The following is a 16,756-nucleotide window of genomic DNA, read 5'->3' as shown; positions in this document are numbered from 1 at the left end:
TTCTTCTCTCCTTAAAAAAAGCCATCTACTGACTCAATGTTCCCACTTCTCCTCTCACTGAATTCAACTGTAAATGTTCTCTTCGGAAGCACCAATCTAATGGCTTTTTCGCAGTCTTCAACTGTTTTAACCTGCTGACCCTGTGGATTTTCGCCTCCTAGATACATTCTCCTCTCAGGATTTCTGTGCTAGTCCTGTGTCTCAGTCTTCTCCTCAATCTCAATTGCTGAATCTCTAGCTGTGTCTTAACTGCTAATTGTGGGTATCCCCCAAGGCTTTGCTCAGGGTCCTCTTTGCACATTCTTTCACTTGCTGATTTCATCAGTTCCCACAGTTTCAGTTATTTTCCCTGCACAGATGATTCACAGGCTTATGTCTTTCCCAAGCACCAGTTCCACATCACACAAGAATCTATTGGACATTTTGTAATGGGAATGGAAATTTGAAGATCTTCCCTGCTTTGAAAGTAAACTCTGCCTGCTAATAGGCTGAATGTAGTCACATGGAGGCTGTGGTAGGAGTTTGTTGAAGGGAAGCAGAGCCCACAGGAAGCTGGGAGTCAGAGCCAGAGAGAAGGTGAGAGAGAGAGGAGGTTCAGGCAAGGAGTCAGATAGACAATATGTGAGTAGATATTGATCTTGTATTGGTTTGTGGGAAGGCTGAAGGATGGTATGGCTCTCTGTGTTGTTATGGCTTGTTAATTTCTTTACTATTATGACAGAATCAGCTTACTGATTTTGGGATTCTGCTTTCTGGTGTCTAAATAAATGTTTTGGTTCTGTCCTCTATGTGGAGAGTTTGTTATATTTTGCAATCGACCATCATGCGATATTTATAGTCATGGTCTTTATCATGATCGTGGGCACTGTAAATATTGCACTGGCAATACACATTTCAAATTAGATTTTCTGTAGACATTTCAAACTCAATATGTCCAAAACAGAATTCATCTTTCCTCCCAAACCCACCTCTTCTGAACTTATTCCTGTTAAGGGTACCACCATTCTCCCAGTTACTCAGATTCTCATCCTTGGTGTCATCTTTGACCCCTTACTCTTACCCCACGTATCCAATCCACTGCCAGATGCTAATGCTTCAACCTTTACAAAGAATTTCATGTGTCTCTTCTATTCACAACTAGTTCAGTCCCTCATCATCTCTCATCAAGACTACTGAAATAGCTACCTAATTGTTCTCTCTGCCTAAAATCTCTCCCCACTCCACTCTATAGTCCACATAGATACCAAAATAATTTTACTAAAGCACAAGTCTATGTTACCTCCCTAACTTAAACTCCACCAGTTCCTTATTACCTCCAGGATCAAATATAAATTCCTTTGAAATCACTAAGCAGTAGATAGGGAGATACTGAAGATTAGAGAGAGCATAAATAATAGCTGGAGAAGGGGATATTAATTTAGAGACCAGTACTAGTTTAAAATAAAGAAAAAATAATTTTATCATCTGCTCCTAATCAAACAAATTCAAACATTTTCTTAGTAAATGAAGGAAAGAGATATGTGAGGAATTGGAAAAACATACCTACAATCAATAAAAAGAAGGCATTAGTGATAGCTTCTATGGGATAGTCCCACCACAGTCTGATAGGACTAGAAATAAGACTTTACCTTCAGAGCCTCAGTAGACTAATCCTCCATATAAATATCAGCACCATCATTTTTTAGGCTATTTCTACAGTGGTACAACAAAACAACTGAAGAAGAGAGTTCACTGTGGGCCTATGTTTCTCAACTCTTTTTTCTCAGTATTATTTTTTGCTAAAAAGAACTGGGACACACTGAATTTTAAGTTGGCAAATGCCAACATGTGATTGCAAGTATACATTCTAAACAACTCTGATTCTAGTGAATTCCTATATTCTCTTTTAAAAAGCCTTCACACCTCTATTTATTGTGCAATAAGACAAACAACACCTGAAATAAATTCAGAAACAGTCTTTAAACTTAAAAAATTACTTAACTCTTATGTTATATGTCATTAAACGCCATATGCCAATTCTTAAGTCTATCAAGTATGACTGAAAATAAATTACACCACAAATTAAGCTTTAAAAAATGTTTCAAAATATTAATGGTTCATAAAAAGTATCTACTACTTAACACTAATTTCCATCTACATTCCTTAGTCTCTGAAATTCAAGTAGGAAAATAATGAGAACTAAAAATGATGTAATGAAACATGAAGAGTAAATTCATAACTAAAGGAAAAAGGCGTACTAGGACTGAGACTGATTAGAAGACAAAATGTGGAAAGAACAGGAAATACATCAAAAAGAATTGCAGAAAACTCTAAGCAGAAGAACTACTAATAGGCAAAGTAAATTATTTATGATCTAGGGCTTCAAGCAATTTACTTACAAGTGAGTATTTTCTGTAGTACAGCAACACAGATCTGTTAAAATATAACAAATTGCCATCATTCAATAATTTATGAGGACACACAGATGTATGCATTTTAAAAATTCAGTTATAAATTTAACAAATATAAAAATTTCCACATGCAAGAAAAAAACAAACAGAAAAAGAGGCTTTTACATATATATATATATATATATATATATATATACAAAACAACTTAAAAAAAACAGAATAAGCCAAATGGTAAAAGGCACAAAAATCCAACAAAGTCAGGAATGCCTTGAAAAACAGAAGTGACCAAATGGAACAAGAGGTACAAAAATTTACTGAAGAAAAATAACTCTGAGCTACCACCACACACCTATCAGATTGACTAATATGACAAAAAAGGAAAATGGTAAATGTTGGAGGGGATGTGGGAAAATTAAAACACTAACACACTGTTGGTGATGTATATTGATTCAATCATTCTGCAGAGCAATTTGGAACTATGCCCAAAGGGTTCTAAAGCCACATATATACCCTTTGATCAAGCAATAACACTATTAGGTGTGTATACCAAAGAGATAAAAAAAACAAACAAAAATGAAAAGGACCCATATGTAAGAAAAATAGTTACAGGAGCTCTTTTTGTGGTGACAAAGAATTGGAAATTGAGGGAATGTCCATCAATTGGAGAATGGCTGAATGAGTTGCTGTATATGATTGGGATGGAATACTATTGTGCTATAAGAAATGATAAACAGGATGCTCTCAGAAAAATTTACAGAGACTTACACAAACTGATACAAAGTGAAATAAAAAAAAACCAGGAGAACATTGTATACAGTAACAGCAATATTGTATGATGATCAATGGTGAATGACTTAGATATTCTCAGCAATACAGTGATTCAAGACAATTCTGAAGGACTTAATGATGAAAAATGTTATCTACCTCCAAAAAAAGAACTGGAGGAATCTGAATGCAGACTGATGAATACTTATTCTTTACTTTCTTTACTTTTCTATTTTTTTTGGGGGGGGAGGAGTTGTATTGGTTCACAACATGGCTAACATGGAAATACGCTTTCCATGACTGCACATGTATAACCTATTATCAAATTGCTTGCCTTCTCAATTGGGGGGGAGGGGCGGGAAGAAGAGGAGGAAAGGGAGAGAATTTGAAAGACAAAAATTTTTTAAAAACAAGTGTTAAAAATCATCTTTACATGTAATTGGGGAAAAAATAAAATATTATATAATAAAATATATATTATATAAAAAATTATATAATAAAATATTTTTAAAATAAACCCTAGTGGTTTCCTACTACCTCCAGAACCAAATATAAAATTCTGTTTAGCTCTGAAGCCCGTTAAAAACTGACCCCTTCCTATCTTTCCAGTCATTTTACAATTTACTCTCCCTTCCACATATCCTAAATACTGAGACAACATGACACTCTATGCCTTTTCACTAGTTGTCTGTTTCCCATGCTTGGAATCCTCTCCCTCCTCAACTCTGTCTCCTGGCTTCTTTCCAAGTTTCAGATCAAATCCTACCTTCTGCAATGTCAGTCCCAGTCCCCCTCAATGCTGGTATCTTTCCTCTGAAATTTTCTCCAATTTGCTCTATATCTTCAATGTACAAAGGTGTTTGCATGTTATCTTTCCTGTTAGATTGTGAGGGCAGAGGCTGTTTTTTCCTTTTTTTCTGTCCAAGCTCATGTTTGTCACTTCCACAACACTATCTATCAATCTCATTCTCTGCTATCCCTGTTTCCTTTTTCCTTCAATCTTTCTCAGCTTCAGCGTTTTTTTCTGATGAGTTCTGTCTTCTTAGTATGTGATCAAAATTGGTTGGTTGGGTATTGTCCTTCATTCTTGAAGAGCACCAGAATGACATCACTATGCTAAAGTCAAGTTTCAATGTGTCCAACTGTGGCTGATCAGACCAATAGAGCTCAGAATGCTCTACCACAGGTTGGACACAAATAGTCTGTGTGAATCTTTGGGATGGATTCTCCAAATCTGCACATCCTGCATTTCCTTTGAATTGTTTCAATTCTGCTTTGCTCATAGAGCACAGTACCTTCTCTGATGTGAGCACGTCATGCTGAGTGGTCCTGTGCCAGTGTCTCCCATGTCACACAATCAGTTCCAAAGTTCTTGAGAGAGACCTTGAGAGTGTCCTTGTATTGCTTCTTCTGACCACCATGTGGACACTTGCCCTATGTGAGTTCTCCATAAAACAAGTCTTTTTTGCAAGTATACGTTTTGCATTTGAACAATGTGGCCCATCAGAGTTGCACTCTCTGAAGCTGAGTTTGAATTCTTGGCAGTTTAGTTCAAGTAAGGACCTCAGTGTCTGGTGCCTTATCCTGCCATGTGATCTTTAGAATCTTCTTAAGACAATTCAAATGGAAGCGATTTAGTTTCCTAGCATGGCATTGGTACACTGTCCAGGTTTCACAGGAATACAACAATGAGGTCAGCACAATGGCCCTGTAGATCTTCAGTTTGGTAGTCTAAAATAGTAACTGTTTAATAAATGTCTTTTGACTTTTTAAAAAAACAATATTGTACTAGTTCTAAATACTGTAATTTAACCTTTCTCCAATTTATGGATACCAAATTTGTTTCTTAGTTCTTTGCTACAACAAAAAGTGCAGCGATAAATGTTTTTGTACATGAGTCCTTTTCCATTTTTTTCTTGTCATCTTTGTCAATCTGATGGAAATAAGGTAGAGCCTCAAAATTGCTTTAAGTTTCTCTTATTATTAGTAACTTGGAACATTTTTTCATACAACTATTGATAGCTTGCACTTCTTCTGAGTAGTGCTAGTTCATATCTTTTAACATAAAATGTATGACTCTATTTATCTTAGATATCAGACCTTTACCAAAAAAATTTGCTACATATTTCTCAGTTAACTGTTTCTTTCCAAATTCCAAATGTATTTGGCTTGTTAGGCAAAAAATTTCATAATTTTATGTAATAAAAATAGTCTAGCTCATCTATCATGATCAGCTTTATTTTTATTTGATCAAGAAGTTGCCTCTAATCTACTGTTGTGAAAATTTCCTTTCCCTTCTCATCTAATTTATCTTAAGCTCTATTACATATAGATCATGCATCTTCTGGGGGGAGAGTTGTTGTTGTGATATATGGTATGAAATGTTGATTTAAATCTAATTTCTGCCAACTGCTTTCCAAGTATTGCAGTAATTTTTGTTGAATAGCATGTAGTTGCTAAGATACCTCAGTAGTTGGTATCCTTGGATTTACAAAATACTATTCTATATTTGACTGCTTCAGGATCTTGTGACTGAGCGACTTTTAACCCATACCAAAGTTTTGATAATTACTATTTTGTAGCATAGAGATTTAGCACTATTCCTCCCTAATTTTTTTCATTATTTTCTTTGACCTTTTGTTTATGCAATACACAGTGCAAAACACTCCCCGCCTCCCCAAACCAATATTTATCTTTCTTTATTCCCACTATGATCCTTGAAGACTGGGAAATTCTTAACACTTGTATCTTCTTTTCTGTTAGAATGTAAAAACTGCTTACAAGAAATAAAGATCAACTTTACAAAAGGAAAAAAAAGAAAACCCCCAAATGAAGTCATGACGAGTCAAACACAACTGAAAAATGACACAACCACCAAAAAAAAAAAAAAAGTCTTACCCACCTCAAGCTCCCTATAAGAGCAAAAGCCTGTCTTTTCAAATACTAACAATTTGCCAGTGTTTCTATATGGCAGTGATACATAGAACACTACTGTTTCAGAACAGCTAAAGTATCAGAGATCTATGGAAAAATGCACAGGATGTGTGAGCAGCCTGAAGTATATAATTAACACAGGACTCTGAAGAATAGGAATAAATGATGTCATCAAGAAATCATGTGACAAGGAGAGAAAATAGGTTGGTCACTTGACAAAATGTAAGGATGACAGATGAACAGGTTTGACTGGTACTCTTCCAATGGAAGGAGAAAGTGAGGTAGGCCTCCAACATGTTGGGTAGACTGCCTATGGTGAAATTTGGGGCAAATATTTTTAAGAGTTGCACAAGAATGTGCAACCTTCTACACTACTGAAGAATTCCTAAATCAATGAGATCACTGAACTATTCAAACACTTGGGGCAGCTACATGACATAGTAAATAATGCTAAGCTTGGAGACAAGAAGACCTTTGGAATCCTGTCTCAGATACTACTAGTTGTGTGCCATGGGTAACAACCTGTAAACCTCAGTTTCCTCATCTGCAAAATGGGGATAGTATTATACCTACCTCCAAGGTTTCTGGGAGGATCAAATGAGATAACATTTGTAAAGCAATATGTAAATACTAGCTACTATTTTTATTATTATTGAGTATTGATCCAAGCAATTCCTAAGCCCAGATATTTTCTTAAAATTTGAAAAAAAAAAACTGGGGGGGGGGTGTCAAGCAGGGGGGAATGGTATCATAAGATTCTCTAAGTTCTCCTTTCTTATATTCCAGTAAAATCAAGTAAGATGATTGTGAATAAGTCCCACTTCCCTGCACCCAAAGACAACTTTAATTTTTCCTCCTACCTGGGGCACCTTTTCAAGGTCTATATTTCTTCTCAGATCTGGTATGTTCTGAAATCCCCTCAGAACAAAAACTTTCATGAAATCTGAAAATCATAAATACAAAATAATATCACTGGCTTCCATCTCAATCAAAATTCAATCCAATTTCTGGGTATTCAAAAAAGACAAACAGATACTGAGGAACATAGGGAGAGTTAGCAGCAAAGGTTAGAGGGTTGATTAAATAAGGTTATGGTTTGAGGGCGCAGAATCTCCTGGTGCCTAAGAGCTGCACACTGCTGAAAAAATACAGAAGGATTAACATTATTTCTGGAATCACACATGCAATTACCAAAACACACCTCTTATTATACCCCACTTTTTGAAGCACTAAATTCAAATTTAACAAGTATTTATTAGTGTCTATTATATTATGTTCCAGGCACCATACTAGATGATGGGGATATAAAAACAAAATTCATTCAATAGTTCCTGTCCACAAGAAACTTTTTGTTTATCATCAGCAAGACAAAGATTTTGTACCATAGTACATAAAGTAAAACCTCCATTAAACAGAACCCAACTAACCAAATTCCTCAAAAAGAAATTCTTAATAAAAAAAAGAAAATTATAATAAATTAAAATAAAATACCTATTGGGGATTTTTTAACTTTTAAAGAATATTGTGAAGGATAACCCATTTAGTACAATTTTTATATTTTCTTAATAACTTTCTAGATCAACAAAACTTTAAAAAAAATTTCAATTTATTTTTAGTTTTCAACATTCATTTCCACAAGATTTTGAATTACAAATTTTTCTCCCCATCTTTCCCCTACCCCACCCAAAAATTGCTAGCCTATTGAATTTTTTCCCAATCTGTTCTCTCTTATATCCTTATATCTTCCCCATCCTCCCCCCAACTTTCTAGTAAGGCAAGATGGATTTCTGTACACTGGAGTGCCTATATATCTTATTTCCCAGTTACATGTAAAAAAGCAACCACAAAAACTACTTTTTTATACATGTTTGTTTTTAAAACCTTGAGTTCCAGATTTTTTATCCTTCTTCCCTCCTCACTCACCCCCACTGGGAAGATAAGCAATTCAATATAGGTTGTACATGTGTAGTTACACAAAACATTTCCATAGTAGGTATACTGTTTAAGACTAACTATATTTCCCTCCAGCCTATCCTTCCCCTCACTTACTCTATTTTCTCCTTTGACCCTGTCCCTTTTCAAAAGTGTTTGCTTCTAACTACCGTCTTCCCCAATCTGCCCTCCCTTCCATCATCCCCGCTCTTATCCCCTTCCCCCCATTTTCCTGTAGGGTATGATACCCGAGTGTGTGTTATTCTCTCCGTAAGCCAAATTCAACGAGTCAACAATACTTTTTAAAAGATTTAATATTTACATTAAAGACTCTTAAGTACTCAAAGATTCAACGACTTTTAGTCACTAAAACACAAATACATTTTAGAAAGATTTACAATAAAAATTTACCCCAAAAGGTTTTATTTTTCAAAGGTTTAACTTTCAGCTAATAAGAAAATTCAATTAATCAAAAGAACCAATTCCCCAAGCATTTTAATCAAAGTTTTACTGTATGGGTGTCTTTTTTCCCCCAAAAAACTCAAGTGTCTCTTGAAGAGACAGGCCTACTTCAGTAAGTTAAAATTAAAATATGGTACATCTTTATTAAGTGTTCTAGAACATGATTACAGGAGTTACAGAGTTACAAGCACTGAGTTTATGTACTGAGAAAGAAAGTTTTAGGAATAATTTAGGTCTTTGAGATTTTTTTAAAGGAAACTTCAAGCTCCTCCAAGGAACACTCCATTTCCCAGACAATGTTATATTTATTCAGGATTTTATCAATCGCAAGAGCCTAAGCAACGTCTTCTTAAAGAGACCACTAGTCTCAGAATGAGAAAAGAGAGCCTCCATACCAGGCTAAGGGAAGTTCCTACAAGGCAAGGGGACCTATTAGTATTTATTTACCAAACCACTGCATTTCTGATTTCTTTTTCATTTCACTAGCCAAAGACTAAATCCTCCATGATCAGTGTGCACCAGGCTCATTAGATTAAATTTCTATGCCCGTAATAAATTTTTGAAACTTAACAACTTCAGATTCTGATCCTAAATTAAAAAGGCCCTTCACTTCTACCTCCAACTTACCAGAAAGTATATGCTCAGCAATTTCCACTTCTTGGATCGAGTTTTCCATTTGTTCACACACAAGGCTCAAGTTGTTATACAACCAATCCACCACAGTCTGGGAATCTGAATGGCTGGGAACATACACATTCATATTTAGTTTCTTTTTCTCCATGAATGACTCTTGTATTTTATCTAACATTCATTTATCAGGAAACATGAGCATATAATTTAAAAAGGCACCCTGAAAATCTACTCCTCAACACCCAATATCTCAGTACTACTATAGTAATTCTTAACCATGGTCATCTCATTGCAATAACCATTTTGCAAAGTTTCATCTTTCAAAAATAAAAAACAAGATTTGTCAGAAGGTCTTTGGTTTACCTAATACAAATAATGAATCCTAGATTGAGTTGTGTTGCAAGAGACTAATCAGATTGCATTAAAAGTAACTATAAATTTATTCATTACAATTTTTACCTCTCTATTAGCTCTTCTAAGCCAATAATGCTTTTTGAGTGAAGTTGCCAGACAGCTTCAAGTACTAGAGAACGCTAAAGAAAAACAATAGTTGCAGTATCAAACTCCTTAGTGCTTTCATATTCCTATCAAACATTCAAAGCTGGTTAAAATGCAGGTAGGTTAAAAACAATCTAGGGTGAACACTTTCATTCCTCTCCAGGCCCCACTCCCACACTTTGGAATCTCTCTGTGGGTACCTTGTCCCCATCTCAGCCCCATCTTCACCTTCGTTTGGTGTGTAATCTCTCCCTATTGGAATGAAAGTTCATTGTGGGCATGCACTGTCTTTCTTTTCACTTCTACCCACATTCCCACTCCTTGCACAGTATCTGGCAAATAGTATTTATTAAATTCTTGGTGACTTGACTTAGAAAAATTTACTTTCGGGGTGGCTAGGTGGCTCAGCGAATAGAGCACCAGCCCTGGCGTCAGAAGGATCTGAGTTCAAATCCAGCCTCACACAACTGACATACTTACTAGCTGTGTGACCTTGGGCAAGTCACTTAACCCCAATTGCCCTGCCTTCCCCCCTCCAAAAAAAGCAAAAAAAAAAAAAAAGAAAAGAAAAATTTACTTTCTGATATGATACCAACAGGTGCTATTTAGTCATTCTGTTTTCTTAAAATATTTGTAAAATAAAACTAAACATTTTCAATTTTCTTCATTTCTTCAGATCACTTTTGGTTTTCTGTTTTCACCAAAGGCAAACTTAAAAAATGCTTCCTCACAAAATGTCTTGTATATGCAAAAGAAATTTAAAAAATAACAAGCATCTGCTTTAAATTTTGTTACTCTAATCTCTTCTATTTCAAAAAGTCTTGGTTTTTATAAGATTCCCCTCTTCCCTCCAGTCCTTCCCCTAAATATTTGTTGACCTACGCAATTACTATATCTAAGTCTATGAAAAAACAAAATCTTCTGTTGAGTTTTCAAATTCTTCAAGAGTATAATAAATAGAAAAAAAATTTTAAAGTTTTCTAAGCTTCCTTCACAGTCCTCAGAGATTTTCTCTATAAGAAAATATGTTTAAAAAAATTCAGATAGCATAAAGAATGTTCAGATAATGCACATTATCATTCTACTCTACTCACTTTACTCTAGTAACACTAATGGTCAAAAGAAATTAGAGTGTAGACATATATAAGTAGGTTCTTATTAAGAATGAATATATGTATATGTAATTGTATGCATACATATTATGTACAGGAGGGATTATGAGAGATCATCTGGTACAACCTAACATGAAGAAACTGAAACCCAGTCAAATTTCTTTCCATTATACAAAGCTACCCATTCAAGACACATACTTTTATATATGCATATGAGGTTTTTAAAAATTACTAACATAAGACTGTGGCTTACTAACAAGGAATGCTTTAGACATAAATTATATCAGCCCAAAAAAGACTATAAATACAGAAGCCAAAAAGACATGAAAAAAGAATCATTCCACAATACATGACAGTAGAAGAAAAGCTATGCAACATATGTTTTAACTAAAACAAAGCCAGAAAGTAAGTATCTTAGGACTTAGAAAAACTATGAGAGATCAGTAGTGGCAAATCATGATAATTTAGGCTAAGAGAATTACATCAGGCTCTAGTTTCTGGCTCACAGAGGCTCCAGTGAGCTCATTTGATCTAGCACTAATGAAATGTCAACAAGGGATTTAAGTACTTGACCAGGCTTCAGTTGAGTCATCATAATATTCTCCAGGACTAAAGCTACCAAGGAGGCAGTTTACCTGCATCTTCCAAATTTCTTGACAAAAGGAAACACGACAAAAGAGACCACGTTCCAATAAATCTTGGACAATATCTAACAGGGAGGAAAATTTCTTCTGAAAGTGAGGGAGAGAGAAAGCACTTAATCAGTACAATGGAAATAACAATTTTCCAGAAAGCTCAGAAGCTGTTGGCCTCTCACCCTCTGTTCCAAGTTCAGCAGAGCAGCCTGCTTGGATCTTTCTGGAGCCTGGCATAGCTGCTCAAGGCTGGAGGCAGTTGTCCGGGCTGAGAGGATTCCCACTGGTACACCTAGCTCTGAAGCTTGTTCCTGTAGAGCAGAGACTGAAAAGCAACACAAAACCAGCAGCACTAAACCTGGGATTGGATTTTTGCATTTTTCTAAAAACCTGGTGGTAAACATATAGTAATATTTTAATGAAAAAACCTAAATAATTCTATTCTTAGCATGCAGAATTATGACCTACATTTTAATTAGAAGCTTGAAATTCCTTTTAAAAGTATTGGGAAATGGGAAGGAGGTTATTGTGGAAGGGGGCATCTGGAAGTGAAGCTAATAGTTAATTTCAGCACTGATAATAAGCACTGATTATAACAATCTGATATAAGCTCTACTTATACATTCATATTAAACATATTTTACCTTAGTCATGATGTAAAGAAGAATTAGAATTAATGGGAGGAACCTCGAGAAAGAAGAAATAAAACACAACAAAAGAAAAGGAGAGCAAATAGTGTTCTTCCATCTGCATTCAGACTCTAAAGTTCTTTCTTTGGATGTGGATGGCATTTTCCATCATGAGTCTTTTGGAGCTGTCTTAGATCCTTGCATTGCTGAGAAGAGCTAAGACTATCATGTCACTGTACAATGTGGCTGTTACTGTGTACAGTGTTCTCCTGGTTCTACTAATTTCACTCAGCATCAGTTCATATGAGTCTTTCCAGGTTTCGCTGAAGTCTGCTTGCTCATCATTTCTTATAGCACAATAATATTCCATTACATTCATATACCACAACTTGTTCACTCATTCCCCAATTGATGAACATCCCCTCAATTTCTAATTTTTGGCCACCACAAAAAGAGCTGTCATAAATATTTTTGTACATGAGGGTTCTTTTACCTTTTGTATGATCTCTTTGGGATACAAACCTAGAAGTAGTATTGCTGGGTCAAAGGGTATACACAGTTTTATAGCCCTTTGAACAGTTCCAAATTGCTCTCCAGAATGGTTGGATCAGTTCACAACTCCACCAACAATGCATCAGTGTTCCAATTTTCCCACATCTTTTCCTTTCCTGTTTTGTCATGTTAGCCAATCTGATAGGTGTGATGTGGTACTTCAGTCATTTTGATTTGCATTTCTCTAGTCAATAGTTATTTAGAGCATTTTTTCCTGACTATAGAGAGTTTTAACTTCTTCCTCTGAAAACTGCCTGTTCATATCCTTTGACCATTTATCAATTGGGGAATGACTTGTAGTCTTATAAATCAACTTAGTTCTGTATATATTTTAGAAATGAGCCTTTATCAGAGACTCTCGTTGTAAAAATTGTTTCTCAGCTTTCTGCCTTCCTTCTAATCTTGGTTGCATTGCCTTTGTCTATGCAAAAACTTTTCAATTTAATGTAATTAAAATTACCAATTTTGCATTTCATAATGCTATCTCTTGTTTGGTCATAAATTCTTCCTTTCTCCATAGATCCAACAGCTAAACTATTCCTTGCTCTCTTAGTTTGCTTATAGTATCAGCCTTTATATCTAAATCATGTACCCATTTTGACTTTATCTTGGGATAGCGTGTAAGATGTTGGTCTATGCCTACTTTCTGCCATACTATTTTCCAGTTTTCACTGCAGTTTTTGTTAAATAATGATTTCTTATCCCAGAAGCTGGAATCTTTGGATTTATCAAATAGTAGATTACTATAGTCGTTGACTATTGTGTTTTTCGTACCTAACCTATTGCACTGATACACCACTCTATTTCTTAGCCAGTACTAAGTAGTTTTGATGATTGATTCTTTATAATACTTTATTTAAGATCTAGCACAGCTAGGCCACCCTCCCCTGCATTTCTTTTCATTAATTTCCCTAATATCTTGAACCTTTTGTTCTTCCAGATGAATTGTTATTATTTTTTCTAGTTCTACAAAATATTTTTTGGTAGTTTGATTGGTATGGCACTAAGTGATTTAATTTAGGTAGAATTGTCATTTTTTTCATATTAATTCGGCCTACCCATGAGCAATTGATATTTTTCCAATTATTTTGATCTTTATTTATGTGAAAAGTGTTTTGTAATTGTGTTCATATAGTTACTGGTTTTGTTTTGGTAGGTGGATTCCCAAATATTTTATAATGGCTACAGTAACTTTAAAAGGAATTGCTCTTTTTATCTTACTGTTGGGCTTTGTTAGTTATATATAGAAACAAAGATGATTTATGGGGGTTTATTTTGTATCCTGCAACTTTGCTAAAGTTGTTTATTATTTCAAGTAATTTTTTATTCGATTCTCTAGGATTCTTGAAATATATTATCTGCAAGAATGACAGTTTTGTTTCTTCTTTGCCTATTCTAATTCCTTCAATTTCTTTTTCTTCTCTTATTAGCTAAAGCCAACATATTCTTAATTAATAGAAATTATGTTCAAAAAGAGGAGTACGACAAAGTCATGTTTGGGGGAAGAGAAAGCTACTCAGGCACTGACTTTACAGTTAAAGATTAATCCTAGCCTATATACTCAGATCAGACAAAGCCTCCAGGAAAAAAAGCAGAAAATTCACAAATTAAAGTTTATTTACGCTTCTATTCTATTGAGTAAATAAAAGTAAAACCTTTGTAAACCTAACACCTGTATATCAGAAATACAGCAATTATTCATTTCTTAAAATAATGTCTTATGCATTTAGATTGCTGGCATCCTGGCTTGTTGCAATGAAAATATAAGCTTTTAGGAAACTGTTTATGGAAACGGAAACATTTTCATTTACTAAAGGCCATTAATTATGTACCTTAAAATTTACCTCTAGATTCAAAGCACCACAATATTCTAACTTCTTAATAATCCTGCCATTTTTTAGTGTGAAAAGATGCAAAGGAGATCAAGAGCTATTATTTAAATAAAAAATAAGTTTGGAATCATCCTCTTAAGCAAAATTCAACTAATATTTCTTCCCTGAAGTGAATACTGACCAGTGTTCATTTTCTAGTTATTAAAAGAAATGTGAATACCTAAGGAGGAAAACTCCTTATTTTTTATCCTTTCCCTCAATATCCCACTCCTCCATCCCCCCTTAAAAAATTAGTTTGTATAATAACTCACCTACAAATGATTTAGAATGTGTACCTGGCACTCCACAACTTTCATGGTCAATTAAATTGCTAAAACACAATGTTTTTTTACATTGTGCACCATCTACCTGGAATCAAAAACACACAAAAAAAAGAGTCTACAAGCTGTGTTTGTATAAAAATAAACTGAGTGTACATGAGGCTTGACTGCTAAACAAAATCAAAACATCCAAATATTTTTAGATAACACAAAAAAGTGAAAAAAACTGAAGACTTATGGGAGCTACTGAGTTTATTTTAAAATCACTTCATCTTACGTCTAAGCACTGAAATTCTTCCACTAGTTTTTTCTCACTCAGTTAACAAAATTTATTAAGAGTCTATATGAATGGATGTTCACCGACCTTTCCATAGATCTCTCCTGAAGGTGATACTTCCGCCGGGTTAAAAAACAAAAAAACCTCATACCTTAACATGGTTAAGTACAAACTAATTAGCCCTCTTACCTCAAGAAATAGGTCATTCAAGTTCTGATTGCGTTTCAGAAGGTACACAGCTGCTTCCTGTAGTTTCTGTTCCCTTTCAGGTTTGTATTTTTGTTTATTGACTCTTCCCGCTTTGAAAAAAAAAAAAAAGTTCAACTTAGAAAACCATAGCCCACATCTCATGTTTCCACAAGAGATTCTCTAATGCATAGCATCCATCTGACCTTTGAATATAAAATTTCTCTTCATAAAAAAAGGTCAGCAGTAATAGTAGACAACCCCAACACCATCTGCTACACAAACTCCCCTTCTGCTGGGCCATTCCCAGATCTCTTGAGATCACACCATCTCGGAAGCCATCTGGTCTATCCCGTATTTGTACAACTCTTCCACTATATTCCCATGAAATCATCATCCAGGCTTGGCTGGAAGGCCTCCCTACTACCTAATGAGAAACAACTCTCATTTTCCATTTCTGGAAAGCTCCTGGGGAAGATTTTCCTTACAATCAAGGCTAAACTCAACTGTGACTTCCACCCACTCCTACTTGTTCTGCCTCCTGGGCCAGGGGCACAAATCTAATCCCACTTCCACATGCCAACCTCTCACAGATGTGATGCCCATCTCCATGGGAAAGTATCACTGACCTGTGGTGGCCATCCTACAGCATGGTCAACATGAAATTATTACATTTCATGTGTAGTCTGAACCACAGAATTTTCTGACCCAATCTATTAACCTACTAAGCTAGCTTTCTCTAAAACAAAACAAAGACTCTCAATCCTATCGTCATGATGAATAAATTGCAATCATTCCTTACTCTTGTATGAAGTTGGGCAGTTAGTCCATTACCTCACAAAGTAAGAAATTAAAGATGCACATTATGAGAACGAATTCAGCAAAATTACATAATAAAGTATAAGCTGAGGATCACAATTTTTTGTCGCTGAGATTTCTTTTCTTGATATTTGTGTGATTATTACTTAATCTTCCAAACCTGTGGTCTCCAATTCTTTTTTTTTATCATGGGTTCTGTCAATAAGTTTTTTTCACTGGTAGGTCTAGTAGAGGAGGAGGAGGAGAGATAACAGTAATAGCTAACTCGTAGTGCTCCTGTGAGCACAGCCTGCGCTAAGTGCTATATGAACACGGTGTCGTCTGGTCCTCACAACAGCCCTGGGAGGGGGAGGGGCTATCGTTACTCCCATTTCACAGATGAGAAAACCGAGGCGGGTCACAGGACTCCAAGCCTGGCCCTCTCTTCCCAGCACCATCTCAGCCTCCAGACTGGGAGAACGGAGGGATGATGACGGCCCCGGCCCCGTCTTGGGCGCCAGGGTGGGTGATTACTCGGAGGGACTCCGGCCCGGGGCACGGACCCCGGCGGGAGGCCCATCCCACAGCAGCACACCCGAGCGGTCCAGCGCTGCCCTCCAAACAGTCCTGGGTGGCACCGAGCCGTGTGGAGCCCATTTTGCAGATGAGAACATTGAGGCTCGAGCGGTTCTGAATTTGAACCCTGGTCGCTGGACTCCAAGTCTTTGCGCTGAACCCAAACTAGACCAGAAGACAACCGGCTGTTCCAAGAAAATGGGGTGGGAGAAAGGGAGGGTCTGGGTT

The 16,756-nt window shown here is 35.8% G+C and overlaps 1 protein-coding gene across 3 annotated transcripts in view; it reads right to left on the bottom strand.

The window, feature by feature from the left end:
- FANCA (FA complementation group A) overlaps nt 1–16,498 on the bottom strand; it is a 114,954-nt gene extending 98,456 nt beyond the window's left edge. The window contains exons 1-9 of one of the 3 annotated variants that reach the window (XM_069085513.1): nt 15,361–16,498; nt 15,158–15,267; nt 14,683–14,779; nt 11,541–11,683; nt 11,359–11,454; nt 9,573–9,646; nt 9,111–9,223; nt 6,950–7,032; nt 2,379–2,412 (exon numbers count right to left, since the gene is read on the bottom strand). In XM_069085513.1, the coding sequence (XP_068941614.1) occupies nt 2,379–2,412; nt 6,950–7,032; nt 9,111–9,223; nt 9,573–9,646; nt 11,359–11,454; nt 11,541–11,683; nt 14,683–14,779; nt 15,158–15,267; nt 15,361–15,385 (775 nt within the window). In that variant the 5' untranslated portion in view covers nt 15,386–16,498. Of the gene's footprint in view, nt 1–2,378; nt 2,413–6,949; nt 7,033–9,110; nt 9,224–9,572; nt 9,647–11,358; nt 11,455–11,540; nt 11,684–14,682; nt 14,780–15,157 lie in introns of those variants that run through there. The other 2 variants (XM_069085511.1, XM_069085514.1) reach the window with 2 other exon arrangements.
- Nucleotides 16,499–16,756: the final 258 nt, after the last annotated feature.

This window comes from Petaurus breviceps, unplaced genomic scaffold, assembly GCF_028583685.1.
Source record: "Petaurus breviceps papuanus isolate PSGF00001 unplaced genomic scaffold, PetGlider_PUasm1.0 176, whole genome shotgun sequence".
NCBI classification, from domain to species: domain Eukaryota; kingdom Metazoa; phylum Chordata; class Mammalia; order Diprotodontia; family Petauridae; genus Petaurus; species Petaurus breviceps.
Note: the sequence above shows the minus strand (reverse complement) of the source record. Positions and strands in the feature narration are given on the sequence as shown.